The 27,316-nt window shown below is 48.7% G+C and overlaps 1 protein-coding gene, 1 long non-coding RNA gene and 1 other non-coding gene across 3 annotated transcripts in view; all 3 read left to right on the top strand.

Annotated features, from left to right (window-relative positions):
* DDRGK1 (DDRGK domain containing 1) overlaps positions 1 to 6,483 on the top strand; it is a 30,133-nt gene extending 23,650 nt beyond the window's left edge. The window contains exons 7-9 of the mRNA XM_015286028.4: positions 2,729 to 2,785; positions 3,793 to 3,841; positions 5,150 to 6,483. Of these exons, the coding sequence (XP_015141514.3) occupies positions 2,729 to 2,785; positions 3,793 to 3,841; positions 5,150 to 5,322 (279 nt within the window). The 3' untranslated portion in view covers positions 5,323 to 6,483. The remainder of the gene's footprint in view (positions 1 to 2,728; positions 2,786 to 3,792; positions 3,842 to 5,149) is intronic.
* On the top strand, positions 2,216 to 2,344 carry MIR146C-1 (microRNA 146c-1). The gene has a single exon (NR_035318.1). It is a non-coding gene; the product is annotated as a microRNA 146c-1 (primary transcript).
* A 3,461-nt stretch (positions 6,484 to 9,944) lies between the features above and the next one.
* On the top strand, positions 9,945 to 16,974 carry LOC101750242. Its single transcript, XR_001466476.4, has 2 exons — positions 9,945 to 10,200; positions 12,204 to 16,974. It is a non-coding gene; the product is annotated as an uncharacterized LOC101750242 (long non-coding RNA).
* Positions 16,975 to 27,316: the final 10,342 nt, after the last annotated feature.

Below are 27,316 nucleotides of genomic sequence, written 5' to 3'. Positions count from 1 at the left end.
GTAAGTGAAATAACTTTGGGTGATATAAAAAGAAGGGAAATCTTTACTACTTCGATTTACTTAAATACTCAACAAGTAAAAAAAGGAATTCCTGAGATGAAGTCCGCATTATTTACTTGATTGTGCATGAATATGTTAATCATTGCTGAAGTTGTTTGTAGTTACAGCTTTATCTTGGCCACTGGGGGGTGAAATTGTAGCCCACAGCCTAATTCATAAGGATAGACATGTATAAACTCACCGTCAGTGTTTCTGATCAGAAACGTTGGCTGTAGTGTGGGATTTGGAACATTTGAGCTTTTTGCTTGTTGCCTAAATCGTAGCTGATATTCACAGTCTCTGCATCTGAGCTCAGCGTGAATGAGAAGTGCTGTACCAGCATGTGGCCTGCCGTGCAGGATGTGTGTGTTTGAAACACGGGCGTTGTAAAGATCAGTCAGACTTTGTGTGATTTCTTTCATTTGTGCCATTTACAGCACTGATGTTTTATAGGGATATTTAAAGAAAGAATCACTTCTTTTAACAGGGGGTGTTTACCTTTCATGATGTTATATGTTTGGTTATCTAAATCCTGTGGTGCGTTCATGAGGATTTCCACTTGTGATCGTAACAACAAATGCTTCTTTAACCACTGCTGTTATATCTTAAGTTGAAACGTGATTTCTTACCCTTAGCCTAAAACATGAAGTTACGTGATTGCTTTTTTTTGTCCTAATTAATCCCTTTTGGCCTTTATTGGAAACTGGACTCTGTGAACATATATGTGTGTGAAAGGCTTCATTAGTAAGCACATCTCCCACATGCTTAGTGACCTTCTAATCATTTTCTTAATTCAGAATGTCGAATTCTTGGCTCGTTTTGCATCTCGACTACTTCACCAGGAGCTTAGAGATGCACACACTTCTGGCTCTTTGGTAGCTCTCCATAAGGAATCAATTTGCTAATTGCTGTCTAGTTCTGGAGAACAGGAACAACATTCCAGGGTTACTGCAAAGCTGCACTGCAAGCATCTTTTGCTGTGCTCTTCTCTGCCTCGTGTGCCATTGGGACTTTCGGTGGTGCATCTAATTGCCACTGGCTGCAGTGGGAGGCTACATTCACTTTTGTCAAATGCTTTCCGATCATATGGGATCTCTGGAGGTAATTTGGAAATGTATGAGCTGGCAGTAAGCTGCATATTCTTTGTTGCAGCCCAAGCAAAAATATTTCTTGATCACTGAGTCCTCAGCATAAGGCAATCAACTGGGATCAGAAATGCCACTGAAGGCAGATGAGACAGCTGAGACTATATTAGAAAAGCAATAGGTAACATGTTTGAAGAGCTTAAGAAAAGCCACAGAATGAAGACAAACCATCAGGTGGCACATCTTATCTTGGAGTCATGCAGAGATTTCAATATTCTGCTTTCCATAGAAGTCAGAGAGGTTTTCTTGGAAGAAGAGAGAACTTTAATGTGGCTGTGTCTGCTAAGACCATCCTCTGTTTCTATTGCTAACAGCACATTCCCATCTATGGCTTTCAAGACAGTGCTAAGCTCTGGATTCAGGAAAATATGCTGCTCTTTATTAATAAACATAACTAGTGTCAGTGTCCTTTGAGATCTTTCACTAAAATTGGAAGGGCTTCCAAGGGCTGACACGATAGTCTGTGATTCTGCACGTTGCCCTGGTGGTTGTGATGGACGGAACAGATTAGTCACACTATCTCAGTTCGGTGTTTAAGCACATATATAGTTGTATATTAGTCACTTTGACTTGACGTCAGAGAAATTAAGCACAGGCTGAAGAACCAAACTCAGAAGTGCTTTGACACCTGGCTTCCTCTGTAGAAATAAGAGAAAAGGTTCTGCTTGTCTTAATTCCAGGAGCTTGTGCTCTGTTTTGTGCCTTGTTGGAGACAGCAGCAGAAAAAATATGTAAAGTGAAATGAATTTGGTAAAGCATGGATGTATGTATATTGCTCTGTGAGAGTCAAGCCTGTCTTTAAAACATGAAATCTGGTGTTTTGCTGAGCTGGAACCTTGCAGTATTGTTATATTTCCGAGTGGATGGAGACTGGATCCCCATTCCATCCCATCCTCTGGTCTGCTATCCACAGCAGGAGCTGCATTAGGAAGCTTCCAGTGAGCTCTGCCACTAAGGGCAAACATCTTGAAGCAAGGGTGTAAAGCCTGGTTTTCTCATGTAATGACTTTGTATCCCCTCTCCTTTTAAAAGAAGATGTGACGAATCTTGGCAGTTCCCAGCTCTGAGAACTGAATTCCATGGACTGGTTTCAATTCCATGCGTTCAGTCCATGGTATTCAGTTCTCTAGCTTGGCTGCATCAAACTTCACAACTGCTAAGTCTGTGTGTCTTTGGTTTGGTTTTGCTGATGAAAAAGATTCTTCTGTTGCAGCCTCTATTTAATTCTTCAGTGTACTCTCAAGATCAGAAACAAATGCATTTATCATTTGTAGTATGACATCCAATAATGTAAATGTGGCCATACATATAAGGCTCTTAGGGATGTGCTCAAGGATGTTGGCTAATGTATTTGAGCCTTCACTTAAGTGGGTCAGAGCATCCGGTCTTTCCACTGAGCACATTGGTTTAAGTAATGTAAACTAGAGGGTTTTTTAACACAGAAAAGTGCCTACTAGGATAAGTTGGAAGGACAGGTTCTATTTTGTATGCTTTGCTAACCCTCTAATTCATCAGCTGCATGTAACTGTTGTTTGTTTCCATAGAAAACAAAGGTAATTCAGCTGGAGGACTTAGCTTCACATATGGGCTTAAGAACTCAGGTAAGTGCTACCTTTTGGGGTACAAGTGCAAACAGTGACCTTTAAAGATAAGAGAGAAAATGGGTAATTAAGGGTACTGTTTGTGTTACTGTTCCAGCATTACTTTGATGGAGTTCAGTAGATTCAGCCCTGAAAAGTGGGCATTCAATTAGAGAGCCATAGAAGACTGCTGGCTCACAAGGATGTTAGTGAAAAGGGCACAGTCTGGCTCTTGAGTGGCTGCTTGTTGACCAATGGGTCATACAGATTTTTGCAAATCTTTTAGTAGAGCAATTCATGATAATTGGGAATCAAGAGCTGTACTACCAGGCTGCACTGCCCCCTGCCTCTCTGCTTTCCTAGAACTTAATTTGCATGCAGTAAGCCCAGTTCAAGTTGAAATCCAAGCCATAGCTTGCTTCTGCAGTCCTGTAAATGCTAGTGGGAGAGAGAGGCAGGACTGCAGAAACCAAGGTTATGGGCACACAGATACCAGTTCTACGTGCAGCAGAACAGTGTGCTTGGAGTAACCGTAGAGTTAACTCAGCAGTAAATTCAACAAGCTGCTCTTTGGTTTGGTAAGGAGCAGTTTCCTCTGAAATGGAGCAGGAAAAACTAAAAAGCTCTGCAGTGTGTTAAGTGTAGCCAGATTCTTGGAGAAGTGCATCACGGTATTTCATGTAACTGGTATGTTGCATTGATACAGTACAGCCTTTCCCTGGGAAAATGTGTTTAGCTCCCCCTCCATTATACTGTCAGATAATTTAATAATAAAAGCTCCTTGCTGGCAAGGAAGTTATTTGAACACCCCAAGCTGCAGAAGCTCACTTTGACTTTCTAAGACCAATCCATTTCTATAAAGGGCTTACTACATCCATCTGTGTGGAACCACCAATGTATATCCTTCAGTGAAGTGTTTAACTCTGAGGATTTAAATGTAAGCATCCTCCTCTAGTTTGTCTGAGCATGCAGAATGTTTTGTACCTTCCTCTTGATCAGTTTGTTATTCCTTTTTCCTTTCTGAACAGGATGCAATTAACAGAATCCAGGACCTGATGGCAGATGGCACTCTAACAGGTGACAGCCACAACACCTATTCTTCAGCTGGTGCAGGAAATGTCTCCTCTGTGGTTGAGACACATCGGGTGTAATTCTCATTTTAAACTGGAGAGGACTCTTGTAGGACTTGATCAAAAACTGTATTTATTATTTCTGTTTTGGCAGATGTGAAACTGCTGTTGAAAGCAATATGGGAGATAATTGCTTCAGTGATATATTTTCCAGAAGTTGGGGAGTAAATGCTCCCAGTGGTTCAGGGGCCAGCACAAGGCTTCAGCATGTTATTAACCCTGCTGAAGGCCTTTGGGTTTACTAGCAAGTTACATCCTCTGAAATCTGAATTTGAAGGAATTGTTTGGATATTTTGGGGTTCGTTTGCACACCTGTTTTAAAATTGCAGTGGCTAAAGCTAATACTGGGGTGTCATAGAATCATAGAATATCTTGAGTTAAAAGGGACCCACAAGGACCAAGGTATGGCACACTTTGGGAGAAGCAAACATCCCAGAGCACTCCAAAGCTAGGAGCTAAAGTAAGAGAAGTGCTTGTTTCTAGCTATGTACCTATGCACTCAAGGTTGGAATGTAAGCAGAGACTGAGCATACAGGTAGCTCCCTGTCTGAACAAAGCTGTTTTATTGCTGGTCAGTCTTTTTCTTTCCAAAGATGAGGTAGGTGAAGGTGCCAGTGAAAACATTTGCTGACCTGATAGTTGTTTGTTAACTGTGACAGCTGTATCTTAATGGATACATGTGGATACCCACTTAAATGACCTAAAAGTGATCTGAATCAAAACATAAAAATGTGTACTGTCCTGGCTAAAATACATGCTAGTAAGTCTCTCTGCCTTACATTTGATCCTATAAGACACTGAGAACAAAGAGGTCATTTCTCACTCTTGATGGAGCTACCAAAATGTGGAAGTTGAGCTTCATTACCTCCCAGAGGAGCTCCAGATCTCATTGCCTGGGTCCTTCTGCTCTTCCTTTCTCAGTTGGCTGTCTGACCCTGGAATATCAACACTAATGCAACGTACCTGAATGCACTGCTGTGATACTCCCAACTAGCTACACACAGTGATGAAAAAAATGCATTACTTGCTGAACAAAATTAACCTTACCCAGGCACTCAGGTATTGTCAAAACCCTATTCAAAAGCACAACAGTAGAGATGTTACCTGACTGCTAGCACATTGTTCTGCCTGCCCTAGATATGAAATGCAGCCTCAGCAGTTCAAACATCCCTTCCAAAAAGAAGTAACTAATGTCTGTTGGGAAGTGAGAAGAGCCAAAGTGCTGACTTGAAGGTCCTTTCTTTTTCCCCTGTAGGTGTAATTGATGACAGAGGAAAGTTCATCTATATCACACCAGAGGAGATGGCTGCCGTGGCTCAGTTTATCAAACAGAGAGGACGAGTCTCCATCGCAGAGCTGGTCCAAGCAAGCAATTCCCTGATCAACCTCCAGCCTGACAGCCAAGCTGTTGCTCCAACTATGGCATGAAACTGTGGCGTGAGAAAATGCAGGAGTTTAACTTTTTAATGAATAAACCACATAACGAAAGGCAAACAAGAACCCTTCCAGTCTCTGTGCAGTGTTTGGAGATAGGACGCTTTGTTTAAGCATTAACTGCAAGAATTGATCAGACGTTTTGCTTTTGGTTCTTTTAGGGCTGATAAAAAATATTTGTACAAGATAAGTTAGTCAAGAACGTGGGGCTTAAGCACTCTGATGCATGTGCACCCCAGGGATATCAGTAATTGGCACCCGGTTATTTTATCTAGGCAGGCAGTCTCACGTGACTGAACCCATACTAATTGTTTCCAAATTCTAATCTGTATCAAATATATTTGGTTCAGACCCCACTCTGAATTCACCAGGCTTCCTCTGCACTTGCAGAGCTGTATAATGTTATGGCAATGAGAATACAGCCTGGAACAGTAGGTCTTAGGGAATGAGGCTTTTGGAGACGCACACACCTCCAGGGAAAGGCTAACTAGCTTCATGTATTGTGCAGGACAATTCTACTGATAGCAGCCAGGTTCTGATGATTCATCCTGTGAAGTAAAAGCTGGCTCAGTGTGTCTGGGGACCCCGGCACCCCCACTTCGTGGCCTTTGTTTTTTTTGATGTATTAAAAAAGTCAGGTGGTATGAATCATGCAATTAAAGTTGCAAGTAAATGATTACTAATATCTTAATTCTAGGGGGTCAGTTTGTTTCCTGCCTAAGAATATTTATTTTTAATAACCTAATTGATGCTTGTTAATTCTCTTTTCTGAATTCAACTGAATCTGTGTATCCACACAGTAACTGGGGAGTTGGTTTTGTCTGTGCCAAAGTTAGAGGTAAATTGGATAAGCTAAAAGCTGTATTATCAGTGAGATGAGATAGCAATAAAACAATGGAAGGAAGCATATTTCCTGTCTAGTCTCTGCACTGCTGCGCAGTGTGATACTATGCAATAGTGCTGGGTTACAGCACAGCACCACACATTGATATGAAAGATCAGCAGGTCGTTACTGGGTTGCACCAGTTAGCTCAAAGAGGTTACTTGATGGGAGGCTTCTAAAGTCTCTTAATTACTCAAAATTTGGTTTTGCCATGATGGTTTTTTGTTCTGTCCTAAACTACTCTTGCAGTAAAATAAATTCTGTTGAAAGAATTTGAGAAATGTGCATTTGTTTTAGTGGATGTGTGTGTGTGTGTGTGTGTGTGTGTGTGTTAAAGGAGCCAGCCACCATAGACTTCAGTGCGCTGGTGGAGGGCTGGAGGTATTCCATTAAATCCCCTGGAATCTCTCCAAAGGGCACTCAGTTTCTGTGAGCGTAACAGAAGAAATTTTGTAGATCTTTCTCCACTAAGTCTCATGTGTTGTCTGTCATTGTGGGAGATGAGATTGGACTTGTGTGTCCCTTCAAGTACTGTGCTTACACCTGTTGAGAGTCTGTCCTTGAGTGTAGATTCCCCAGTAGTGACTACTCTTCCATTGCTGTATCTGCATGCTGGACCCTAACCCTTTCCATGTTGTTTCTAAGGTTGTGGAGTTGTACAGAAACTGGAGCACAGGTCTTGTGATGGTCTGTGAAAGAGCTGACGCCATTTAGCTTGACCATATTATCTCAGGTGAATCATCAGGGTAAGATGTCACTCTGTGCCAGCAGCCAATCTCTTACAGTCCTTACCCACTATTTCCATTTTGTATTTTTTGGACCTAAGTGCATCGTATCAGCATTCAGTCTCACTCTCATTGTTATTTTTTTGTGTGCAATTTGATCTTTACTGCATGTGAATTGAGAGGCCAACCACTTGTGTGAGCCAGGGCAAAGCAATCCAGTTGATGTCCGTTCTCTGGGCAGCCTGGTCTGGTGGTTGGTGACCCTGCACATAGCAGGGGGGTTGAAACTAGATGATCATTGTGGTCCTTCTCAACCCAGGCCATTCTGTGATGTCAGCATGTCTTTTCTGCTGGCATCAAGGCACCCTCTGTGCTTTCCTCTCCTTCCTTGGCATTCAGAACAAGCCCTGACCTCTGTTGTCCTGCAGGAGAACCCAAGGCTGACTCATCCAGACCATTTCTGACTCACCCGGAGCTCTTATCTTGAATCCTGTCCACGTACATGGAAAATTACATGGGGTCAAGCACAGAACCCAGCCAGCACCGTCATCTGTGTCAACCTGGTCCTCCTGTCATGTCTGGCACAGTAAGCAGTAAAGTACCATGAACAGGAAAATTCAGGTATTCAAATAATTCATTCTCCCATTTCCTGTTACTGTTAGGAAGGTGGAAGGTTCCCCTATTTCTTTCTGCACAAAACATTCCTCTTTTCAGTTCAACTTCACCCATGCATTATGCAGCATTTATCACCATGCTCCTCTCTAAATTAGTACAAGAGCTCCAAGGTACTCTGGTTGTACATGGAAGGAATAATAATAATTACCAGCTCATTTGAGCTTGTCCTAATTTTGCCATTCCACCTGAAGGCAAAGGCCAAAAGAATTAAATTCAGAACCTTGTCTTCATTTCACATTATGTGAGATCTAATCAAGGAGAACTCCAGCTTCTTTCTCATGCATCTCAATGTAAGAACAGAGCAGCTGCCCATAATATAGGTTATGTGAATAAAAATTTAAAAGCAGTAAACGTCACAACTTTCCCTTTAGTTTGTTTATGATGTGAGTTTTAGAGCCCATCAGCCTCGTGGCTTCCAGCAGTTCTCTGTAACTATGGATATCAGGGAGATTTGGGGGTGGGGGGGGGGTTGGCTGATCTTTTTAATTGGCATTTTGTGTTGATCCTTTGAGGAAAATGCTAACTGTCACAAGATGGTGGTGAGTCACAATGCTGCAATGTTCCCCTCTGCACGGAAGCAGCCACGTTCTGGGCTCTGAGATCTATTACTTTTTTAACCCCAGAAGTAACCTAATGAGCATTAGTGCCAATCTCAGGCTTGAATGCAGGGATTCCCACCAGCAGACCAGAAGAGCTGCTATCCAGGGAAGCTTTGTGCCTGAGGCACTGTAGAGATGGAGACTTAATTCTTTTTATCTTTGCTGAATTCTCTTGAAATAAGGGACAAAAACTCCCCATGCTGTCCCTGCGCTTTATAACCCCTATGGATGCATCTGTACCCATAGAAGAGTCTGTGCCCCAACGCTTCTCAGCTCTCCCAGTCCATATTTATCTGTGTTACCACAGATAAGCCTTCAAAAGGCTTCCCACTACAGAGCAGGCTGGTGTGGTGGTGAGACAGGAACAAACACAGACCCATGGTTGTGCTCAGGACTGCTCCTATGGATCAGGCCTAACAACTCGAGCAGATCAGCAGCCTCAAGTTGCATCAGGAGAGGCTTAAACTGGATATCAGAAGAATTTGTTCATGGAGGGGGTGGACAAGCATTGGAACGTGATGCCCAGAGCAGTGGTGGAATCAGCATCCCTGCCCTTGGAAGTATCTAAAAGATGTATGGACATGGCACTAAGGGACGTGGTTTAGTGGTGGGACTCAGCAGGTCAGGTTGATGGTTGGGTTTGATGATCTTGAAGCTTGGATCTGATAGAGAAATCTGATGGAGATTCAGGGCTCAGACCTTATTTCTGCTGCATGGTTCTGCAATGTGGGACTCAGATTTCCCCTTGGTCACCCATGTCAGTGTCCTGACACTGCCTGATCAGACCAGAGCTGCAGGAAGGAGTGATGTCTCCTCTCAGTCACCTGGATCCAGGGCCACCTCAGATGACAGATTTCTGCTTTGTTCCCCAGGAAAGCTTCTGCCGGCATCAAATGAAGGTCAGAGGATGTAGTGGAGCGATGGCCTCATTTCAGCCTGGCAAGGGAATCTGCAGCCAGGAGCATGGGTGCATGGTGCAGGACATGGGTGCTCTGTTTCTGCTGGTTCCTTTGGACTACCTCCTGCCCCAGAAGAGCTAGGAAAGGGTTTGCATTACTCATTTTTTTCCCCTCTATCTCTTCCAGCTAACAAGATATTCCTCTGGACAATCTGAAAGCTCATGCTCCATCTCTAGAGGTTTTCAAGGCTAGGCTGGATGGGGTGTGGACAGTCTGATCTGGTCAGGGGCAACCAGCACACAGCAGGGGGTTGGGTCCAGATAGGATTTAAGGTCCCTACCAACCAAAGGCATTCTATGATCCCACTTTGTGTCAGCTCTTTGAGGAAGGCAGGGGTCCAGGTGGTACAGTGGGAGCAGGGCTGGTGGAGATGGAAGGAAGGCTGTGAGTGTAGAGAGCCTGCAGCGAGGCAACCACTGCTGAAAATCCAAGTATTTCTCATCCCCTTCCAGTGACCCAGTGCAGTCAGTATGTCGTGTTCCTCCATTCAGACATTTAACGTTGCCACCATGAATTTGGCCACATGAACCCATAAGTAGCCACAGAACACCAACGTTTATGAGTTCACATGGTTGGGCTGGAGGCAGGCACACCCAGAGCAGGGTGCCAATACTCAGATGGGTTTTGGAGGTTCCCAAGACCCCAACAGCCTCTCCCTGTGAGTTTCTATCCCTTTATAAGGAGTAAAGGATGAGTGGTGGCAATGCTTATGGGTTCCATCCAGGAGATGGCAGCAGCATCCCTCGCACATTCCTATGGCAACGGGAGCATCCCCAGGCTGGGGGGGGACACACCATAAGGGTAGGGAAAGGCATCGCCTCCCAGCAAGTAGCCCTTCTCCCTGCTGGTCTTTGCTTTGCTCCTCGCCTGGCAACGCGGTGACACGATGGAGGTGACAAGCAGGGTGTTTCTGCTGAATCAATCTCTTCTCTTTGTTTTTTTCTTGCAGGAGGGAAAAGCTGCTGCAAAACTTGCAAGCCTTAGCTTGGATCCCATCGTGCTGCTCACAGACAGCTGATGCGCAGCGCTCGGTAAGCTGGCCGCTCCCTCTGCTCCCTGCTTCCCTGAGAGCTGCCACCCAAACTAAGCTGCTTAGTGCATATGGCATAATCCATCCTCCAGCTTGTGGCAGGAGCAGCGGTGGGAGCTAATTAGCGTGCACTAATAGGCGTGCTAACAACATCTTGCTGCTACAGCATCGTGGCCGTCGCCGGAGATTTGCGCACTGAATTTTTTGCAATTAGCACCATGAAATGTTGGCTGCCAATGGGGACCTGTCCTTCAGTGGCTGGGGGGCACATGCATCAGGGTGAAGCTCTGGGACCTCAGCCTGCTTCAGGAGGCTGCAACGAAATTGTCTTGGGTGTAACCGACTCGTCATGGGCATGGCCCAAAGAGTTCCTCCAGGAAGGCAAAGGAGCATTGGAAAGAGGTTTGTGGTAGAGTCTTAAGGTTGGTTGCTGTCTTAATGCTTTACATTGGGCCGCTCAACCTGATGCTCTCTAAAGCCCTTTTCTAATGTTAGTTGGCACATTGCTCTCTGAGCTGTTTGCCAGCTCTAAGCCTGGAGCCAGTGGGTGACACCGGTCCCACCCTAACTCTTCCCTCTGGATCATTCCCTTTGGGACTGCAGCTCCAGCAAGAGGTGCTGACGGTGCTGTGATACCCCAGGACCTGATGCAGCACAACCCTATGTTTCCCTTCTGTTGAATTCTGCTGAATTGCTGTGGTTTCACGTCCCAGCTATGGCCTAGCACAGCAGATACAGCTCTGTAGGAAAAAAACAGCACATCGTGGGCTAATGGGGATCTATAGATATCTGTCAGGTGGCTCTGACTCTTTATAGGTTTGGGTTCCTTCAGTATAAGCATTTTATTCCTTGGAGAGGAAGCATTGGGTAGGTCCCACCTTATTTCCCTTTATAATTACAAAAGGTTTTGTCAGTGCTGATTTACCCTATCCCTAAGGGATGGAGAGGGTGCCCGTCAAACAAACACAGCCCTGGGGAAAACTGCTCCTCAGCCCCCCATGGGATCCAATGCAAAACTGTGCCAACCTCTGCTCTGGGTGTGGGGAGATGGCGATGATGGGTTGAGGGTTGGACTTGATGATCTTAGCACTCTTTTCCAACCTTAACGATTCGATGGGGGCTGGAGCCAGCTTTTCATGCTCACAGCTCTCACCTCAGGGACCTCACAACACGGTGGGCACGTGGCCTCCCCACATCTCCAGGCCCGTTCCCAAGAGATGCTGCATGGCTTTGTGTTTTTTCCTTCCCTCATTCTCCCTGCTGTTATTATTTGCCTGACTGGCAGAAAGGACTCATGCTGAGTTTATGCAGTCATCCCAGAGAACTGTCTCTCTCCAGCATACCAAAGCATTTTGGATAAATAGAGAGCTAGAATAAAAAGTAAACTGCTTATGCAGGCAGTAGAAAGCAATATTTGCAGAACACAGTGACATCATTATGGAACATTAAGGTTGGAAAAGGCCTCTGAGATCTGCATGTCCAACCCCAGCCCACCCGTATCGTGCCCGCTGACCACATCCCTCAGTGCCACAACTCCACAGCTCTGGAACACCCCCAGGGACGGTGACCCCACCACTCCCTGGGCAGCTGTGCCAGTGCCTGACCACTCTTTTGGGGAACAAATGTTGCCTAATATCCAACCTGAACCTCCTCTGGCTCAACTTAAGGCCGTTACCTCTCATCCTATCACTGTTACGTGGGAGAAGAGGTGAGGAGAAGTAATAGTCCAACGTAAGAGAGGGCCTGAGTGTCTAAACTGTGACAGGCTGCATGAACAACCCCAGGTCAGCCCAGCACTTCCAAGAACACGATGCTGTTCCTGAACCCCAGGCACTGCTCCACTCTATCCCTTGTAGACCACAGGTACAGGACTTTGTCACCAACCTGTGCTCCTCAAACCTTTCAGACCCAGCATGGACCCTGCACCGACCCTGGACACAGCAGAAGCTTGTGACCAGGGCAGTAGACCTTGACTTATGCAAGGACATTTTTCTTCCTCTCCAGGGCTACTGAGACCCAGATCCCTCTCTCATGTTATGCTGTGTTGAAGCCTCTAGGACAACATTTTGGCCTGGATTCAGGAAGCCTGTTAAGGATTTCAGCCCGGAGAGGTTGGAGGCCGGGATGGGCGAGATGGAGCTGGGCTGGGAACAGCCGTGTGGTGAGGTTGCAGGAGGCTGCAGGACCTTCCCAGCAGGACAACCTCTGTGTCTGTCCGGCCCTCCATCCAGCCCTGCTGTGTCCCGAGGGCTGCAGGAGACATGAGCTCACTGCTGAGACGTGCCAAACCAAGCCCGCCGGGCGAGGCTGCTCCCAGCTCCACGCTGACATCTGCCAGAGATTTCCAGCACTGCTGTCTCGCTGCTTCTCTGCAGAACGCAGCCCCTGAGCGTCCCAACATCCTGCTCCTCCTCTGGGCCAGAGGCATCCACATCTACATCCCCATTGCTATCCCAATCCACATCCCCATCCCCACCTGCATCCCCATCCCCGCCCACATCAGCATCCTAACACCTGAACTGGTTGCCATAGAAACCACAGGTCTGTCTGTCTGCCCGTGCCAGGGGTCAATGCGCTGCTCCCCCTGGCACAGCTATTTGTGGTCCACAGACAGGGAAACAGGGGCACGCTGGAGGCATGGAGCATCCACACAAGGAGGACGGTGCATCCTGGGAGTGAATGGGAAAGTGTAGCTCTGCCAGAAGTTATAGCATTTGGGACATCAACGTGAGCAGAGGGCGAAAGCTGGAAATCATTACATGGCACAACAGAAGGCAAAACATTCACCTGGAGAAGGCAATTAGCTCAGCAGGTCTTTTAGTGTCATTAAGGGATTATTGTCCTGTTATTACATGTCCCATCATTAAGGGATTATTGTCTCAGTGGTTCCTTGACCTCCTGGGCATGGCTGGATGGTGTCACATCAGACCCCATAGAAGGTGTTGTTAGGGTGGGTGGGGTAGTGTGAGTTGTCCTCTCTTTCAGAGACCACCAGCAAGGCAAATTGTTGCGTTAGGGATGTGACCAATTGGTTTGGAGGTGTCCAAGGCCAAGTTGAATGGGAAACCTCATCCAGTGCTTGATCAAGCAGTCTGCAACCCTGCCTACGGCATGGAGATTGGAAGTGGACAGTCTCTGGGGTCCCTTCCAACACAAGCCATTCTATGATTTCTTGCCCACGTGGTCCTATGGGCATCCCAGTGACCATATATAGCCAACTCTCTGCTCTCCACCTCCTATAAAAGATGCTGGCTGCTGGTTTCCGTGCTGCCAGCCGTCCCGGAGCTGTGCGTTCTGCATTTCCCTTTTAGGAAGCAAGATTCTTGGACATAGGGCAGTAAAAAGAAAACATCTCTCAGCTCTTATTTATCACCTCTCCTTATAACTGACCACTCTCTAAATAGAGGGACCGCTTGCAGCCCAGGAGTGCAGCACAACGGAGCCAGAGGTGCCTTTGGCCCCTGCTGTCCTGGATGGACTTCCATGCAGATCTCCCCACCTCGCTGCTATTTATGGGGTCAGCTCCAGGCAAGGAACCCAGCTGAAGTCCTGGTGCTTACTGCTCACCGGCCAAGCCAAACAGCGGAGTGATGCAATATTGCACAAACTTTCCAGCCAGGGAAATTAATCTTTGCAATAGAGGAAAAAAAAAAAAAAAAAAAAAAAAAGCAGTGAGCACAGAAGACAGCTCAGGGCGTCTGTCTTGGAGGGGATGTCTGTTAAATGGGCTCAGCACATGCTGTTCTGGCTGCTTCCGCTGAACTCTGCTGCTGGCGAGGTCAGTGTTGCTGTGGGTTTGCTCAAGTCCTGGGGCTTCTCCCTGAGCTGCTGGAGCTCAGGGAGCGTTGGGACGTTGCTCTCAGCCATAGGGTTTGGGTGGTATTGTGTGGAGCCAGGGGTTGGACTCTGATCCTCGCGGGTCCCTTCCAATTTGGGATATTCTGCAGCTGTGTGCTTGTATCATTCTATGATTCTAAGGTAGAGGTGGGATCTTCAGGTGGAAGAGTCCTTTTTGGACGATCATGTGCTGCAATTTTGGGATCCATGTAAACTCCTTTTGTACTGCAGCAGTGATTCCTCAGCTTAACCTCAGTGCACGTGATGAGGATCCGCTCCCTTTTCAGCCTGGACTTGCTGAGGCGTTGGGTTCCTAGCCACGGGCGTCTCAATGGATGGGCAGCATACTGAAGAGATGTCCCTCTGCAGGTTGGATGGGACCCTGTGCAACCTGATGTGGTGTCTGACAGCCCTGCCTGCAGCAGGAGGTTGGAGCTCAATGATCTTCAAGGTCCCTTCCAACCCAAGCCATTCTACGACTCCCAACCAAACCATTCTACGACTACGATTCCAACCGCTCCTAATTTTGCAGCTCCGTTCAAGCCCCGCTCTGCCATCACTCTAACAGGAGCCGTCACCTATCTTTAAACCTTCTCTCACCCTTCTCTGCATCTTCCCCCAGATCCTCAATGGGCGGTGATAAGAGCGGACTGAAAGACCACTCGTGCGTTATCGGCACTTTGGAAAACCCCGGGCAGCTCACGTGGCTGCCGGCTGACGCTTCAGTGCCTCTCTGATCCCTTACGTAACCAGTGGCACTGTTTGTTTTTCCTTGCTGACTTTTTTTGTGTGTGTGTGTGTGTGACTCCCACGTTCACTGCTCTTAAAGCCGCTTATAATCACTCTAAAGCCCCAGCTTAGCCAGGCACCGCTCTGGGTCCTGAGCGGCTTGCTGAGCTGCCTCCTTCGTTCCCTTGCATGAAGGTTTCTTTCCCTTTTGCTGGTTCCAGGTTCAACATTTTTATGGCTTCTCCCCTGCACAGCAGTTCTGATTTGGGATCCGCTGCTCATGGGATGGCCCAAAGCCTCTTGAGTGGGTTGGCCAACGTCTTGCTCATCTCCTGGTGGGGCGATTGACTTATTACGTGGTCTGACAGTGATAGGACAAAGGGAAATGGCTCTAAGCTAAAAGAGAGGAGATTTAGATTAGACGCTATGAAGAAATTCTTTACTCAGAGGGCGGTGAGGCCCTGGCACTGCTGATCAGATAGCTGTGGGTGCCCCATCCCTGGAGGTGCTCAAGGTCTCGTTAGATAGGGCCCTGGGCAGCCTGAGCTGGTGGGAGACAACCAGCCCACCCATCTTCATAGTGTTATTTTGATAAGGAATAGCCTATGCTGTTCTTGTTTTGTACAGTGTTGTTCTCTAAAACCTCCGTTGCATTCTGTATGTACGTACACATTCAACAGATGCACACATCTGCCATCAGATTTCCTGCTGAAATACCCCCAGCTAAAATCCCAGCTATTTCTCAGTCTGATTTCACTCTTGCTAAGCCAGATTAGGAGTTTTTGGGTCTTGCTGAAACTTCTGCGCTTCGCAGGATGAATTCTTATCCCTGGCAGAAGGCTGCCCTGCTCTCTGTGTTGATTCTGGCGTCTGCACTGGAAAGCAAACAAAGTAACTCAAGTTGGGTATTAGGAAAATGTCTTCCATGGAAGAGTGATCAGGCATTGGAACAGCCTGCCCAGGGCAGCGGTGGAGTCACTGTCCATGGAGGTTTTCTAGGAAAGGGTAGATGGAACTTAGGGACATGGTTGGTGGGTATGGTGGTGGTTGGTTGACGGTTGGACTTGATGATCTTCGTGGCCTTTTCCAGCCTCAGTGATTCTATGAACTTCCATCAGCCCCGAGGCAAAAGTAGTGCCTGGGTTTTGCGTTCCCTCCAGAAGAGCCCAACCTCTTTGTTTCAGGGAAAACACATCTGGGATCCAACAGCAGCCATTGTTCTCCGGTGAGTAAGGACCAACACGGTTAATGGCAGCTGAGGTGTTCTCGCAGTGCCCTGCTGCTCCTAAACATCTCCAGCAGCACTGATTGGAGGAGCCATCCAAAATTTAATTGTTTTCTCATTGATTGGTGGTAAGGACAGGCTGGTAAGCCTCTGTGCAGCCTCCAGGTGGATCAGGTTGATGCCCACATCTGGAAACACTGTGCCACAAGCTACCCAAGTCTTTCCCTATATAGTTCAACAAAGCACGAGGTGAAACAAGGGAAGCTTTTTTTCCCCAGACCACTCTCACAGTGGTGGCTCCACGGGCTCATCTTGGAGGTCAGCTTTCCCCTTTGTGATGCTAAACAACTAGGAAGGAATAATCAAATTACATCCGCACAATTACGTGAATGAGGGCATCAAGCATCCCATAGAGAGTTGTCCCTTGCTGCTTTGCAAAGGCCATCACGTTCATTCGGGCTGGCAAATCTCCTCTCTGGGTTTCAGACAAAGCCGTATGAGGACTGGTGATGCACTGGCACAGGTTGCCCAGAGGGGTGGTGGTGCCCCATCCGTGGAGACCTTCAGGTCAGGCTGGAAGGGGCTCTGAGCACTGATGGAGCTGTGGGTGTCCCTGTGCATTGCAGGGAGTGGGACCAGATGGCCTTTAAGGGTCCCTTCCAACTCATCAATTATATGATTCTATGACTTTTGGGACATGAGATGGGGTGCTCCTTCCCATGCTATCCTGAGGAGCACATCTCCCCAGTACCACTGCAGCTGAACACGCATAGAGCAACAAGAAGGAAACAGATGCTTCCCTGCTGGATGAATCAGCAGCACATCTGGGCTCTGATGAGGCTGCACTGTAAGATTTTCCCCTCTATCCCATGCCGGTGGGAAGGCAGTGGGCCAGCCTTGCTGCTTGGCTGGGGAGCAGGAGGGAGAGGAAGCAGGGTTGGCTCTCCTTGCAGGGGAAATATTAAATGCTGCCATTGAAAACTAGGTCATGTCCCTTGCCCTGTGTCTTCTTGATTTGGGGGTGAGAAATCAGGTCTGTTTTCTGCAGCTGGTGTTTTCAGACCCTGCACTGAACTTGGGTATGAAGTGGGAACATACAGGCTCTGCTTTTTCTCCTCCTGGTTCCTGGCTCACAGCACAGACCTTGGTGTCTCACAGAGCCAGGATGTATGCAGCCAAGTCAAGCTCATGGCAGATGAACAGAGTGATGAACGTAGCTAACAGTGATTCTTTCCCAAGCACAGGGTTAGCAGAGGGAACCAAGAGGCTGGGGATGAGGAATGAGAGGCTATGGCTAGAGAAGAAAGGTCTGGGGATGGAAAAGGGGAAATGGAGGATGGGGATAGAGAAGGAGAGGCTGAGAATGGGAAAATGGAGGATGGAGATGGAGAAGTGGAGGCTGAGAATGAAGACTGGGAGGCTGAGGATGGAAAAATCGAGGTTGGCAATGGAGAGGGAAAGGCTGGGGATGGAGAAGGCAGGGATGAGGATGGAGAAGGGGAGACTGAAGATGGAGGAATGGAGGACAGGGATGGAGAAGAGGAGGATGGAACAGAGAATGGATGGTGGGTGTGGATAAGAAGAGGCTGGGGATGGAGGCTGGGTCACCTTTAGCCCTCAGCTGTTGGCTACATCTCCCACAGCCCATCACCCAGATCTGCAAGCCACGTCAGCCCACGCCTCAGAAGTCCTTCTGCCCTCCAGTACCTCAAGGGATGATCTTCACCAGCAGATGCGCAGGAGCATTTTCCCAGCCCTACTCCTACCTCCTTCTCCATGTCCCACATCCTGGGGACCCCGCAGGGGGCAGTGGGGTGCCGACCACCACCCCGCCATGGGGACAGCTCCCCCAGCAACGTCGGCTGCAGGAGGGGGAGCGCTGGCGGGGGCTGCCCTCTCCCTGCATGGCGCGGTCAAGTGTCACTCCACATCAGCATCACCCTGCACAGCGAAGGGATCGGCCACAAGCAGACACGACCAGAGGCAGGAGAGGCTGCGCGGAGAGCATCCCTTCCCCCACCGCCCTGAAATTCAGACCTTTCTCAACAAGCCAGGGGAAGGGCAAGCAGGGGGGGAAGGAAAACATTCGCCAGCCGAAACAAAGCCTGGGGGAGTTCCTGACTTAGTAATTCCCATCCTGGGGTATGTCATTTCCTCTCGTTTCCCCTCGAAAAGAATTGGGAGATCAGCTGTAAAATCACGGGATCTTGCCCGAAGGGGAAAAGAAGTGTGTCCGTCTCGTGCTACTGCAGCACAGCCGGGCTCTTCTGCCAAAAAATGGGGAGCTGGGGCAGTGTGGGGAGACGTGTCTGGAAATGAAGAGGTGGTTCCTCCAGGCTGTGCAACCTGAAGGTGGGTACCACATCCTTCCTTCTGCCAAATGGCATCAGCCCAAACGGGGCCTTCTGACCTCCCCAGCAGGATGCAGCCCCCAAGCACAGCACACAGACTGCCACTCATGTCTCCCAGGGCGACCATGACCATGGGCAGTGTGGGGAAAGGAGCACCAGCAGGACCCCCACACTCATCCCGTTATTAATCCCTATTGCCCCCTGCAAAATCCAGTCCTGGAGAGGGCAGGAGGGTTTCTGTGGCCAGCTGCAGTTGTGAGTGCCCTGATTTTTCCATGCACAGATGCCTTTTCCAGATTATTATCTTTGAAGTGCTACGTTTAGTGGCAAGCAAAGGGGACAGACCTTATGCTCAGAGTGGGGAGCTTGGTGTTAGTCTCATTAACAATCACATCAAGATAAAGCAAGTAATTTTTGCTAGCCTTGTTGCAATGAGGCTAGCATGTAGCATTCAAATTATCCAATTACTGCAAATTCCCATTAATAATGCAATTACAACCGTTAAGCGCAGACTTCCTGCCATCCATCCTTTCCTGCATCGCTGTGCTTACCCCTCCTTTGTTGTCACAGCAAGTCACCAGCACCCCACAATTTTAGGAATTGTCACCCTGGTGCTGAGGCCACTGCTGATATCTTCACACCGGTGCTGACATTTCTGTCATATCATCCAGTAGACTGGGTTATAATATGATCCCCTACTTCTGCTTTACCTTTGCCATCTGGAAGGGTATTCTGGGGTGAAACCACTCTGTTGCAAAAAGCTTGGCTAAAGCTGCACTCATGCAAGATGCCGGTAGCATGACTGCACTGGCAACGCTCATCTGAGCACTGGGCAATGTGCTGGTGGGGCTGAGAGCATTAAAAGCACTCCGACTTCACAAGACCTTTGCCCTTGTCTTACTAAGCTCAGTAAGGCTTCTGACCTAAGGCAATGTCCATGCCTTATTTTCTACACTACAAGGTTCCCCAGAAAAGAATCACAGAATCACTGAGGTTGGAAAAGAGCTCTAAGACCACCAAGTCCAAACGTCAACCTTTCACCATCATGCCCACTAACCTGGAAATGTTCAAGGAGAAGGTAGATGTGGCACTGAGGGACATGGCTTAGTGGCATGCTGGGGATGGGTTGATGTTGGACTTGGTGATCTTAGAGGTCTTTCCACCCTTAATGACTCTTTGATTCATGCATAACAGTTCATGGTTGGCTTAAATATGGGTTCAGCTAGCAAAAAATCCTGGAACAACATGGAACGTGGTAGTGTTTTGTTGCCTGCATTCTTTTGGAGCCAAGAGGAACACGGAGGGCTCAGCCCCCAAGAAGAGCTTCCTCTTAAGGACACTTAAGGACACAGAATCATAGAATCACTAAGGTTGGAAAAGACCACTCAGATCATCAAGCCCAACCATCTGTCCATCGCTACCATGCCCACTAAGCAGTGTCCCCCAGTACAACATTCACCCTTTTCTTGAACACCTCCAAGAATGGGGACCCCACCACCTCCCTGTTCACAAATGCTTTGTGCAGTGGGGTCAGTGCCCACCCATCTTCTCACCAGCAGAGCTCACTGTGCCCTCAGCCAGCCCTGCTGAGGAAGAGGCTACAGGTTCAGAGTACAGCCAAGCAGGGATGGCTGGGGAGGAAGAGCAGAAGAGTTTGGTCCCAGAGTTGGGTTGGAGGAGGATAAAACACCATATGCAGTGTGAGCTAATGGCAAGGAGAGATTTTTTGAGCTTGTCAGTAGGAAGCATATGGCTGCCACTGAGCTCTCGGGCTTATTTAGGATTTAGTGCCTATTTGATCTATTTTAATCCAGATGTTCAGCTCATCACATAATGAGATCCCACCAGAGGAACAACATTAGGATGCCTCCCAGACAGCCAAGGCCTTCAAAATGCATGGAGGAGGAGCAGCTCCATCGAGGTCACGCATAGCTGAGCATCCCAGAGGGGGAAGGTGAGGACGCTGGGTGACACCATCGCTTCCCCAAGGTGAGACCAACACGCTGATGCCCTGAGAGCTTTCCAAGTCCTTCTGGCATCCTACCAGAGCAGCACATAGAAATCTGTCTTTTTTACCTCAAAGGCAGAGATGCACAGACATTTTGAAGTGTTCCACCAGAGTTTGGGTGTTCCTCTCTTCGGTTGCCTTTTCCAAGGGTCCAGACAGAAGCACTACTGTTCTCCCTGTTTTGTTGAAGGGAGTGACTAAGTCCTCCTCCTGCCTCCTGCCCACAAAGTGGGATGTTGCTCTTGTCACTGGCATCAAAAACAGAACGGGACTGTGAACTGAAGAGCTCTGGGAGGGAGGGTGAGAAGCACCAGAAGCTGTGGTGCAATAGGAAAATGTCCCCATTGCTGCATACAACAGAGTCCAGCCTCTCCTACCTTCAGGTTCATGCTGGGATCACGGGGCCATGTTTGAGCACTGTGATGGGCAGAGGAGACGACAGAGACGTGATGGAGATCACCTCCCCTGGGTTCTGGGCTACATGCATCTGATGAAGCTGTACGTATCACAGAGAGTCAGAAAGTGTTTTTATTGGTCCTTTACATGCAGGTCAGAGGGATTCTTACTGGGAAAGGAGAGGGAAGAAACGCAGCTTCAGATTTCCATACCCCATCACTCCCACCTACACTCTTGGGCAGCACAGAAACCTTTTGTGCTCTGCAAGAACCAGATCAAGCTCACAGCTCTGCCACCAAAAGCAAGACAGTACACAGCCGTTGAGAGATTCTTCACTGGGGAAAAGCTGTTCAGGGCATCCTCTGACCCAAGGCAGCAGCCCTGGGGCAGAATTTTCCTGCACGTAGCATTAGCAGTGGCCTATGGGAAGATGATGGATGTGTCCTACCTTCAGCCCTCCGTCCTGCCTGCTGCCTCCTGTGCCACCTCCAAGTCTCCTTGGGAGAACAAATTGGCCTGAAGTGTCCGAACTCCTTTGGGAGTGCCAGCACTTGGCATCCAGCCCTGCATGAGCTGCAAGAAAGCTCATGTGGCATCTCTCCAAATCAGTCAGTTCACCTTTTGTAGCCCAACCTTAATGGGGAGGTAGTCAGGACAGGGAGGGGATTTCAGTGGACTTGGCATGGAGAAGATGCAAAGCTGGTGGCATCTACCCACACCTCTAAGGGTCATGCATCAGGAAGCACTCCCGCATTCCTCGTTTTTCCTGTTCCAGGGGTGGGAAACACAGCACAGAACTGAATACAGTGACTTTCCCTACCCATCACATCCCCCCTGCCCACCTCCTCCTTGCGCCATAATTGAGCTCTCCATGAATCTTTCTGATCACAGGGCTCTTAAAAACCCTGCATAACTTGACATTTAATTAAAGGCATGTGAGCAGTTCTCTTGGGATGCAAAACGCACAGCATGGGGCCAGGAAAACAGTTAGCCAGGTTCCCTTGAACAAGCTGGTGGGCATGGGAGGAGGATGGAAAGCCCATTTACATCACACAGTGACAATATGTGGAAGCCCATTGGGTCCTGTGCCCTGCATCAAAGCTTCCCCACAGCTCCCATGCAAACAGATGTGGTTGATCCTAGAGCACATCTGGGATCCCAAGAGCCACGAGCATGTTGGCCATCCATCTCCATCCATGTATTCAAACACATGGCACCCCACAACAGCCACATTCATTGGGATTCCCAAGGCTGATTTGTCTGCATGCGCACCCACTCACAGCAAAGAGATCACAGAATCATAGAACCATAGAATGGTTGGGTTGGAAGGGTCCTTAAAGCCCATCCAGCCCCAAACCCTGCTGTGGGCTGCTTGTCCCCCACCAGAACAGGATGCCCAGGGCCCCATCCTTGGCCTTGGGCACCTCCAGATGTCCTTGCTGAGCTTTTAAAGGATATAGGAGTGTCTAGGGTTATCTCATTTGGCAGAGGTGATGCTACAAGTGACGAGGTCCTGCTGGACCAGCCCTGGGGCTCTGCAGGAGGTGCCATGTGCCTTATATCCACAGCCTCCTTCCCCCAGCCGCCCCCAGGCATGGCACGTGCAGCTCATCAGCTAAAAGCCTGGTGTGGGCAGGCAGCCCACGGTTGTTTCTCTAAATAAACTTTCCCCTCCCTGGCTGATTCTCCATCTCCCTCTGCAGCGAGATGGATTTATCTCTTAAGTTCATATCAGGGCCTTGGTGTCTTTTGGAGCTCTCTCAGCACCAGCACGCCCTGAAATCCATCACAGGGCCTTTGTCAGTGAGATCATAGAAGCACAGGATCTTTAAAGTTGGAAAAGACCACTAAGAAGGCCCAGTCCAACTGCCAGCCCATCACCGCCATGCCCACAATATGGTGCATGGCCACTATATGTTACACACGAGATAACTCACACACCAAGCACACACTGCACTCTGCACCCTTACAACATAGGATGACCCACAACACAGCACACCCCACCCCGTCATTTCTGCACTCAGAGTCCTTGGTGCTTTTGGGAACAAGGGATCCAACCCCAAGGAAATGCCTCCAGGACATGAGACACAGGCATGGTGCTGCTCCCAAAGCCTTATTTACCCCTGGCCCCCCAACAACACAAGGCATTGCTCAGCTCTGAGCAGTCAGGTGATGCCAGGAGACCTCATTTGCAAGAGCCTTTCAGCACAGCGATCTCCGTGCCAGCAGCATTAGAGCAATTTACTGCCTGACTCCAGCTTGAAAATGAAATCTGTCATGCTTGACTTGACCTGTTGGCCAAATCATCATTATGTGGGGAACGGTGGGTTTTTTTCTGCCATGTAAAAAGGAAAAAAGAGGGAGAGGGAGAAAGGGAGCATGAGGTAGTGGGAGGAGAGATGCAGTGCCTGGGCATTCCCTGTTGTATCCCTCACCGTGGTCACTCTGCAAAGAGCACATGGGATCTGGTGAGCACCAGTGAGCGCCCCATGGAGGGTGGTGCTGCAAGGAATCCTGATGTCTGTCTGTCCACCCTTTCTGGTTGTTAGCCACTCTTTGTGCCCCAGTGCATCTCCTCTTGCTCCTGCATAGAATCATAGAACCTTTTGAGTTGGAAGGTCTCTCTGCAGCCTTCTCCTCTCCAGGATGAACAGCCCCAGCCCCCTCAGCCTGTCCTCATAGGAGAGGTGTCACCCACAGACTTGCTGAGGATGCACTCAATCCCCTATCAGTGTCATTGATCAAGATGCTAAAGGGCACTGGTCCCAGTACTGACCCCTGAGGGGCAGCACACATCACTGATGTCCATCTGGACATTGAGCCATTGACCACCACTCTCTGGGTACAGTCTTGAAACCAGTTTCTCATCCATTAAACAGCCCAATTGCTTCCTACTGCTGGACCCTGGCAGAGGCTCTGAATGTGTCTCAGGTACCCTGCACAGACCATGCTATCTTTTTCCCCACCCCAGATCCGTGTAGGGCTGAGTTTCCTTAAGAAAGAACAACCCAAGTATGATCCCCTCAGCCTCCCTAGCACACATTTATTACAGTTCTTTTTGCCAAATTCATGCAGTTTTGTGACTTTCTTTCCCTTCTGGCCATGCCATCTGCCCACATACCAGCTCCAGCATCAGTGAGAGAGGGCACAAGACCAGCACTGGGCTGGACATGAGCAGCACTGCCCCAGACTAATTAGGCTGATGATGCTCTACCAGAAAAGGCTGGATTAAGGGCTGAGATAACTCAGCCTTGCTATGAAAACATCTGCAATAGCATTTAGCGAGTCCCTATCATCTGGCTTGAGCCAAAGCTGTCCCAAGTGTTTTCCAAAGGAGAGGGACCAGAGAAATACCAACAAGAGCTTTCCCAAGAGCCCTTTGTTCAGCCAGGGTTTCTGGCACAGCTGGGGATGTCAGGAGTTATTTATGAGTTGTTTCTTTTTTAGCCCGCTGTGATCAATAGCTGTGACCCATTGCACAATCCAATACCGTATCAGCAATCATAGCAGGAGGGGAAAGATTTTCCTCCCCGCGGTTATAATGCCACGTAAGGGGCTGTCCTTCAGGGAGGAGAAGAAGCAGTCTTAGTTGCAGAGCAGCTCTGGCATCCTCCTTATCAAATCATCATTAGAGTTGGAAGGGATCCTTAAAGATCATCTAGTCCAACTCCCCTGCACTGACCAGGGGGAGCGTGGCACTGGGAGGAAGCACGATGATGTCCTGGGACAGGATGTGATGCTGCTGCCCTCAATGGGAAGGCAGACACGGCCATGGCATGGTCTGGGTCCTCGCACAGATGGAGTTGAGAGGCTCTCTGGCTCTCATCCAGCAGTGACGCCTGAAGATTTACAGCCTACATCCCTCTCAGATTGCTTTCCTTAAGTAAATACCACGAGTTATCTTCAGCACCAAGCAGTGAAAGGGAAGGTCTCGCCTCCTCTCCAAGGCTACCTTGATGCGTTGCTCCAGGAGCAGCAGGAATTGAGGTGGCCTTCCCTAGCAGGGACATCCCACCAGCTGGGATCAAGCTCATGTGTTTCACCCCTCCATTTTTGCTGTGATCTCTGTGGTTCCTCCATCACAGGTCCCCATTCTCTCCCACTTTCAGGTCAACCATGAGTTGCTGAAGACCTCCCAGAGCCATCGTTCTGGCAGAGACCAAAGGTTCAAAGCAGCATCCACTGCTCCAGAGCCTGAAGACCTCACCACCCATAAACACCAGGAAGAACAAAGGGCTGCCCGCAGGGAGTTGATGGGTGGCACAAAAGCTCCTCAATGCAGGGATTTTGCCATCTCCAGAACACATCTCCAACAGCGTGTCGTCAGACCTTACAGACATAAATGCCTACAGCACATCAGAGAGCCCCAGTCACCCCATCCAATGGGAGCACTGATGTGCACACGTGGGAAGCGCAGCCATAAGCCACTCTCAAGGAGTTCACTTTTTATGGGTGAAAACCTTCCTTTTTGGGTGTATGATTTAAGCCCCACTGGAGACTGTTTGCATTCCAAAGGTGGCTCTCACACATCCAACTCTTCTTGAGAAGGAGCAAAATCAGGAGCAGAGTTGCAACCTCCCTGCACACACGGTATCGCCTTACACTCCTGCAATGACAAGGATTGCTTTTTCTTTGCTGCAGAGGCAATGTGCAGGATCCCATTCCCCCATCCCAGATGGCATCCCCAAGAGCAATGGCTCCGGATGGACGTGTCACAATAAAATCTCCCTTCTATTTATACAGCTCTTATGACCTTCAGCTGTTGCTACATGGCGCGAGGCGTAGCACAAACAGATTTTAAAACATCCTGGAGTTTGTTTCGGAGAGGTGCATGGGTTGGATGTTGTTCCTGGGGGGTCGTTACGTGCATCTCGTCTGAACCTTGTCAGAACGCGGCTCGCAGCTCAATGTTTTTCCATCCAGATCATAATTTCTGGGGTTAAACTCAGTACTTAAAAACACAGATGGGCTCAGTTTAAAGACTGGGAGAGATTCCAATTGCAAGTTGTCCAGCTGGTGAAACACCCTCACTGTTGAAAAATGGGTGAACTTGGGAATTCGGGCAGCTACAGCTCCCCGCTGCCTTTCTCTGTGCCTTTTCCCAGCTATGCTGTTGAGCTCTGAACCCCAGAAAAGGCTTCACAGTGCAATGTGTGTAATGTGACCCACTCACCTTCCTCCCCTCTCTCACGAACCGGACCGAGCTCTGCCATCTCTGGCCATGAACCACATTTCTCAGGGCTTTTTTTTTTTCAGGTTTCTTGGAGCACTCAATGATCGTAGAGGTCTTTTCCAACCCTAATTGTTTCTATGGGATCTTTATATGGCCCAGATTAGATAAGAGCAGGACCCCCTCAGCCTACCTCTCCCATGTGCTACGAGAGTTGGCATCACATAGGATCTTTTAATATTTGCCCATCTTTGCCATAACAGGATTTCAGCATTCCAGAGGCCAGGAGGACAGAGGGACGAATGTGATCAGCCAGCACGAACCCAACCCTCCCCTTGCAATGGGTCAAGGCTGATCCTCTGCAAGATGCCTGAATCCAGAAGCCTCATTTAGGGACCTTGTTTGCTTTCAGAAGAGAAAAATAACCAAATAGAATGGCTTAGATCAAGCCAAAGTCCCGCTGACTGTTAGAAGCACTCAGCTATTGATTCCTGGGGACTGTGCTTCTCCCTGGAGGCTGGAAGGAGCCCAAGGCGGTTGCCTAGGCTGCCAGCAAACCCTGGCTCTGAGAGCTGCCTTGCTTCACCAGGACCTTTCTTAATGCAATTTGAGTCTAAGGTCATTCCCTGGGGCTGCTCTCCAGCAAGCAGGCAGCGAGGGGCTGGAGGATTTGCTAGCCCTGGCTAAGGATGCAGAGCTAAAAATGCAATGGTGATTTCTCCTGAAATGCAGCCATCCAAACCCAGTATGGAGCTGGGCATGACCAGCGCAGGTGTTTCTGGCACAGGGAGCTCAGGAGCTCCTCAGTTTCCCACCTCAAACAGCTGGATGTGAACGTGGGGCTGTGGCACTCGTCACCACAGATGTCAGCCTACATGAGAAAACAGCCTTTGGTTTCCACCAAGAATCTCCACTGAGTTATCCCACAGTGATGCCAACACAGAAACTATATCCCATCTCTTTGCCTGGAATACCCTGGGACATCTACAGTGCCTTCAGACATGCATGGGCAACTGAAAGTGCCTCCTATCACCTCAGTGTAGGGCGGTGCATCAATTCAGGCACCAAGATGTGGCCAGCTGCATTACATCCAGCTGGTGAAGCACTGGCATAGGTTGTCCAGAGAGGTGCTGGATGCCCCTAGACCTGGAGACATTCAAGGCCAGGCTGGACCACAGCTTGATCAAGCAATAGATGTCCCCATTCATTTCACAGGAGTTGGAGTAGATGACCTCTAAACGTCCCATCTAACTCAAACCATTCTATGATTCCACGATTCCCTGATCCGGACACCACCAACAGAGTGCACTCAGCCTTCTGGGTGCATCTGCCAGTGAAGCCTGCTGTTATTTACTTTCATGCTGTACCAAGGAGGTTCCTAGGCTGTTTTATTCAGTGGAA

This window comes from Gallus gallus, chromosome 4 (genome assembly GCF_016699485.2).
Source record: "Gallus gallus isolate bGalGal1 chromosome 4, bGalGal1.mat.broiler.GRCg7b, whole genome shotgun sequence".
NCBI classification, from domain to species: Eukaryota; Metazoa; Chordata; class Aves; order Galliformes; family Phasianidae; genus Gallus; species Gallus gallus.
The sequence above is the reverse complement of the archived record's forward strand: the minus strand, read 5'-3'. Positions and strand labels throughout refer to the sequence as shown.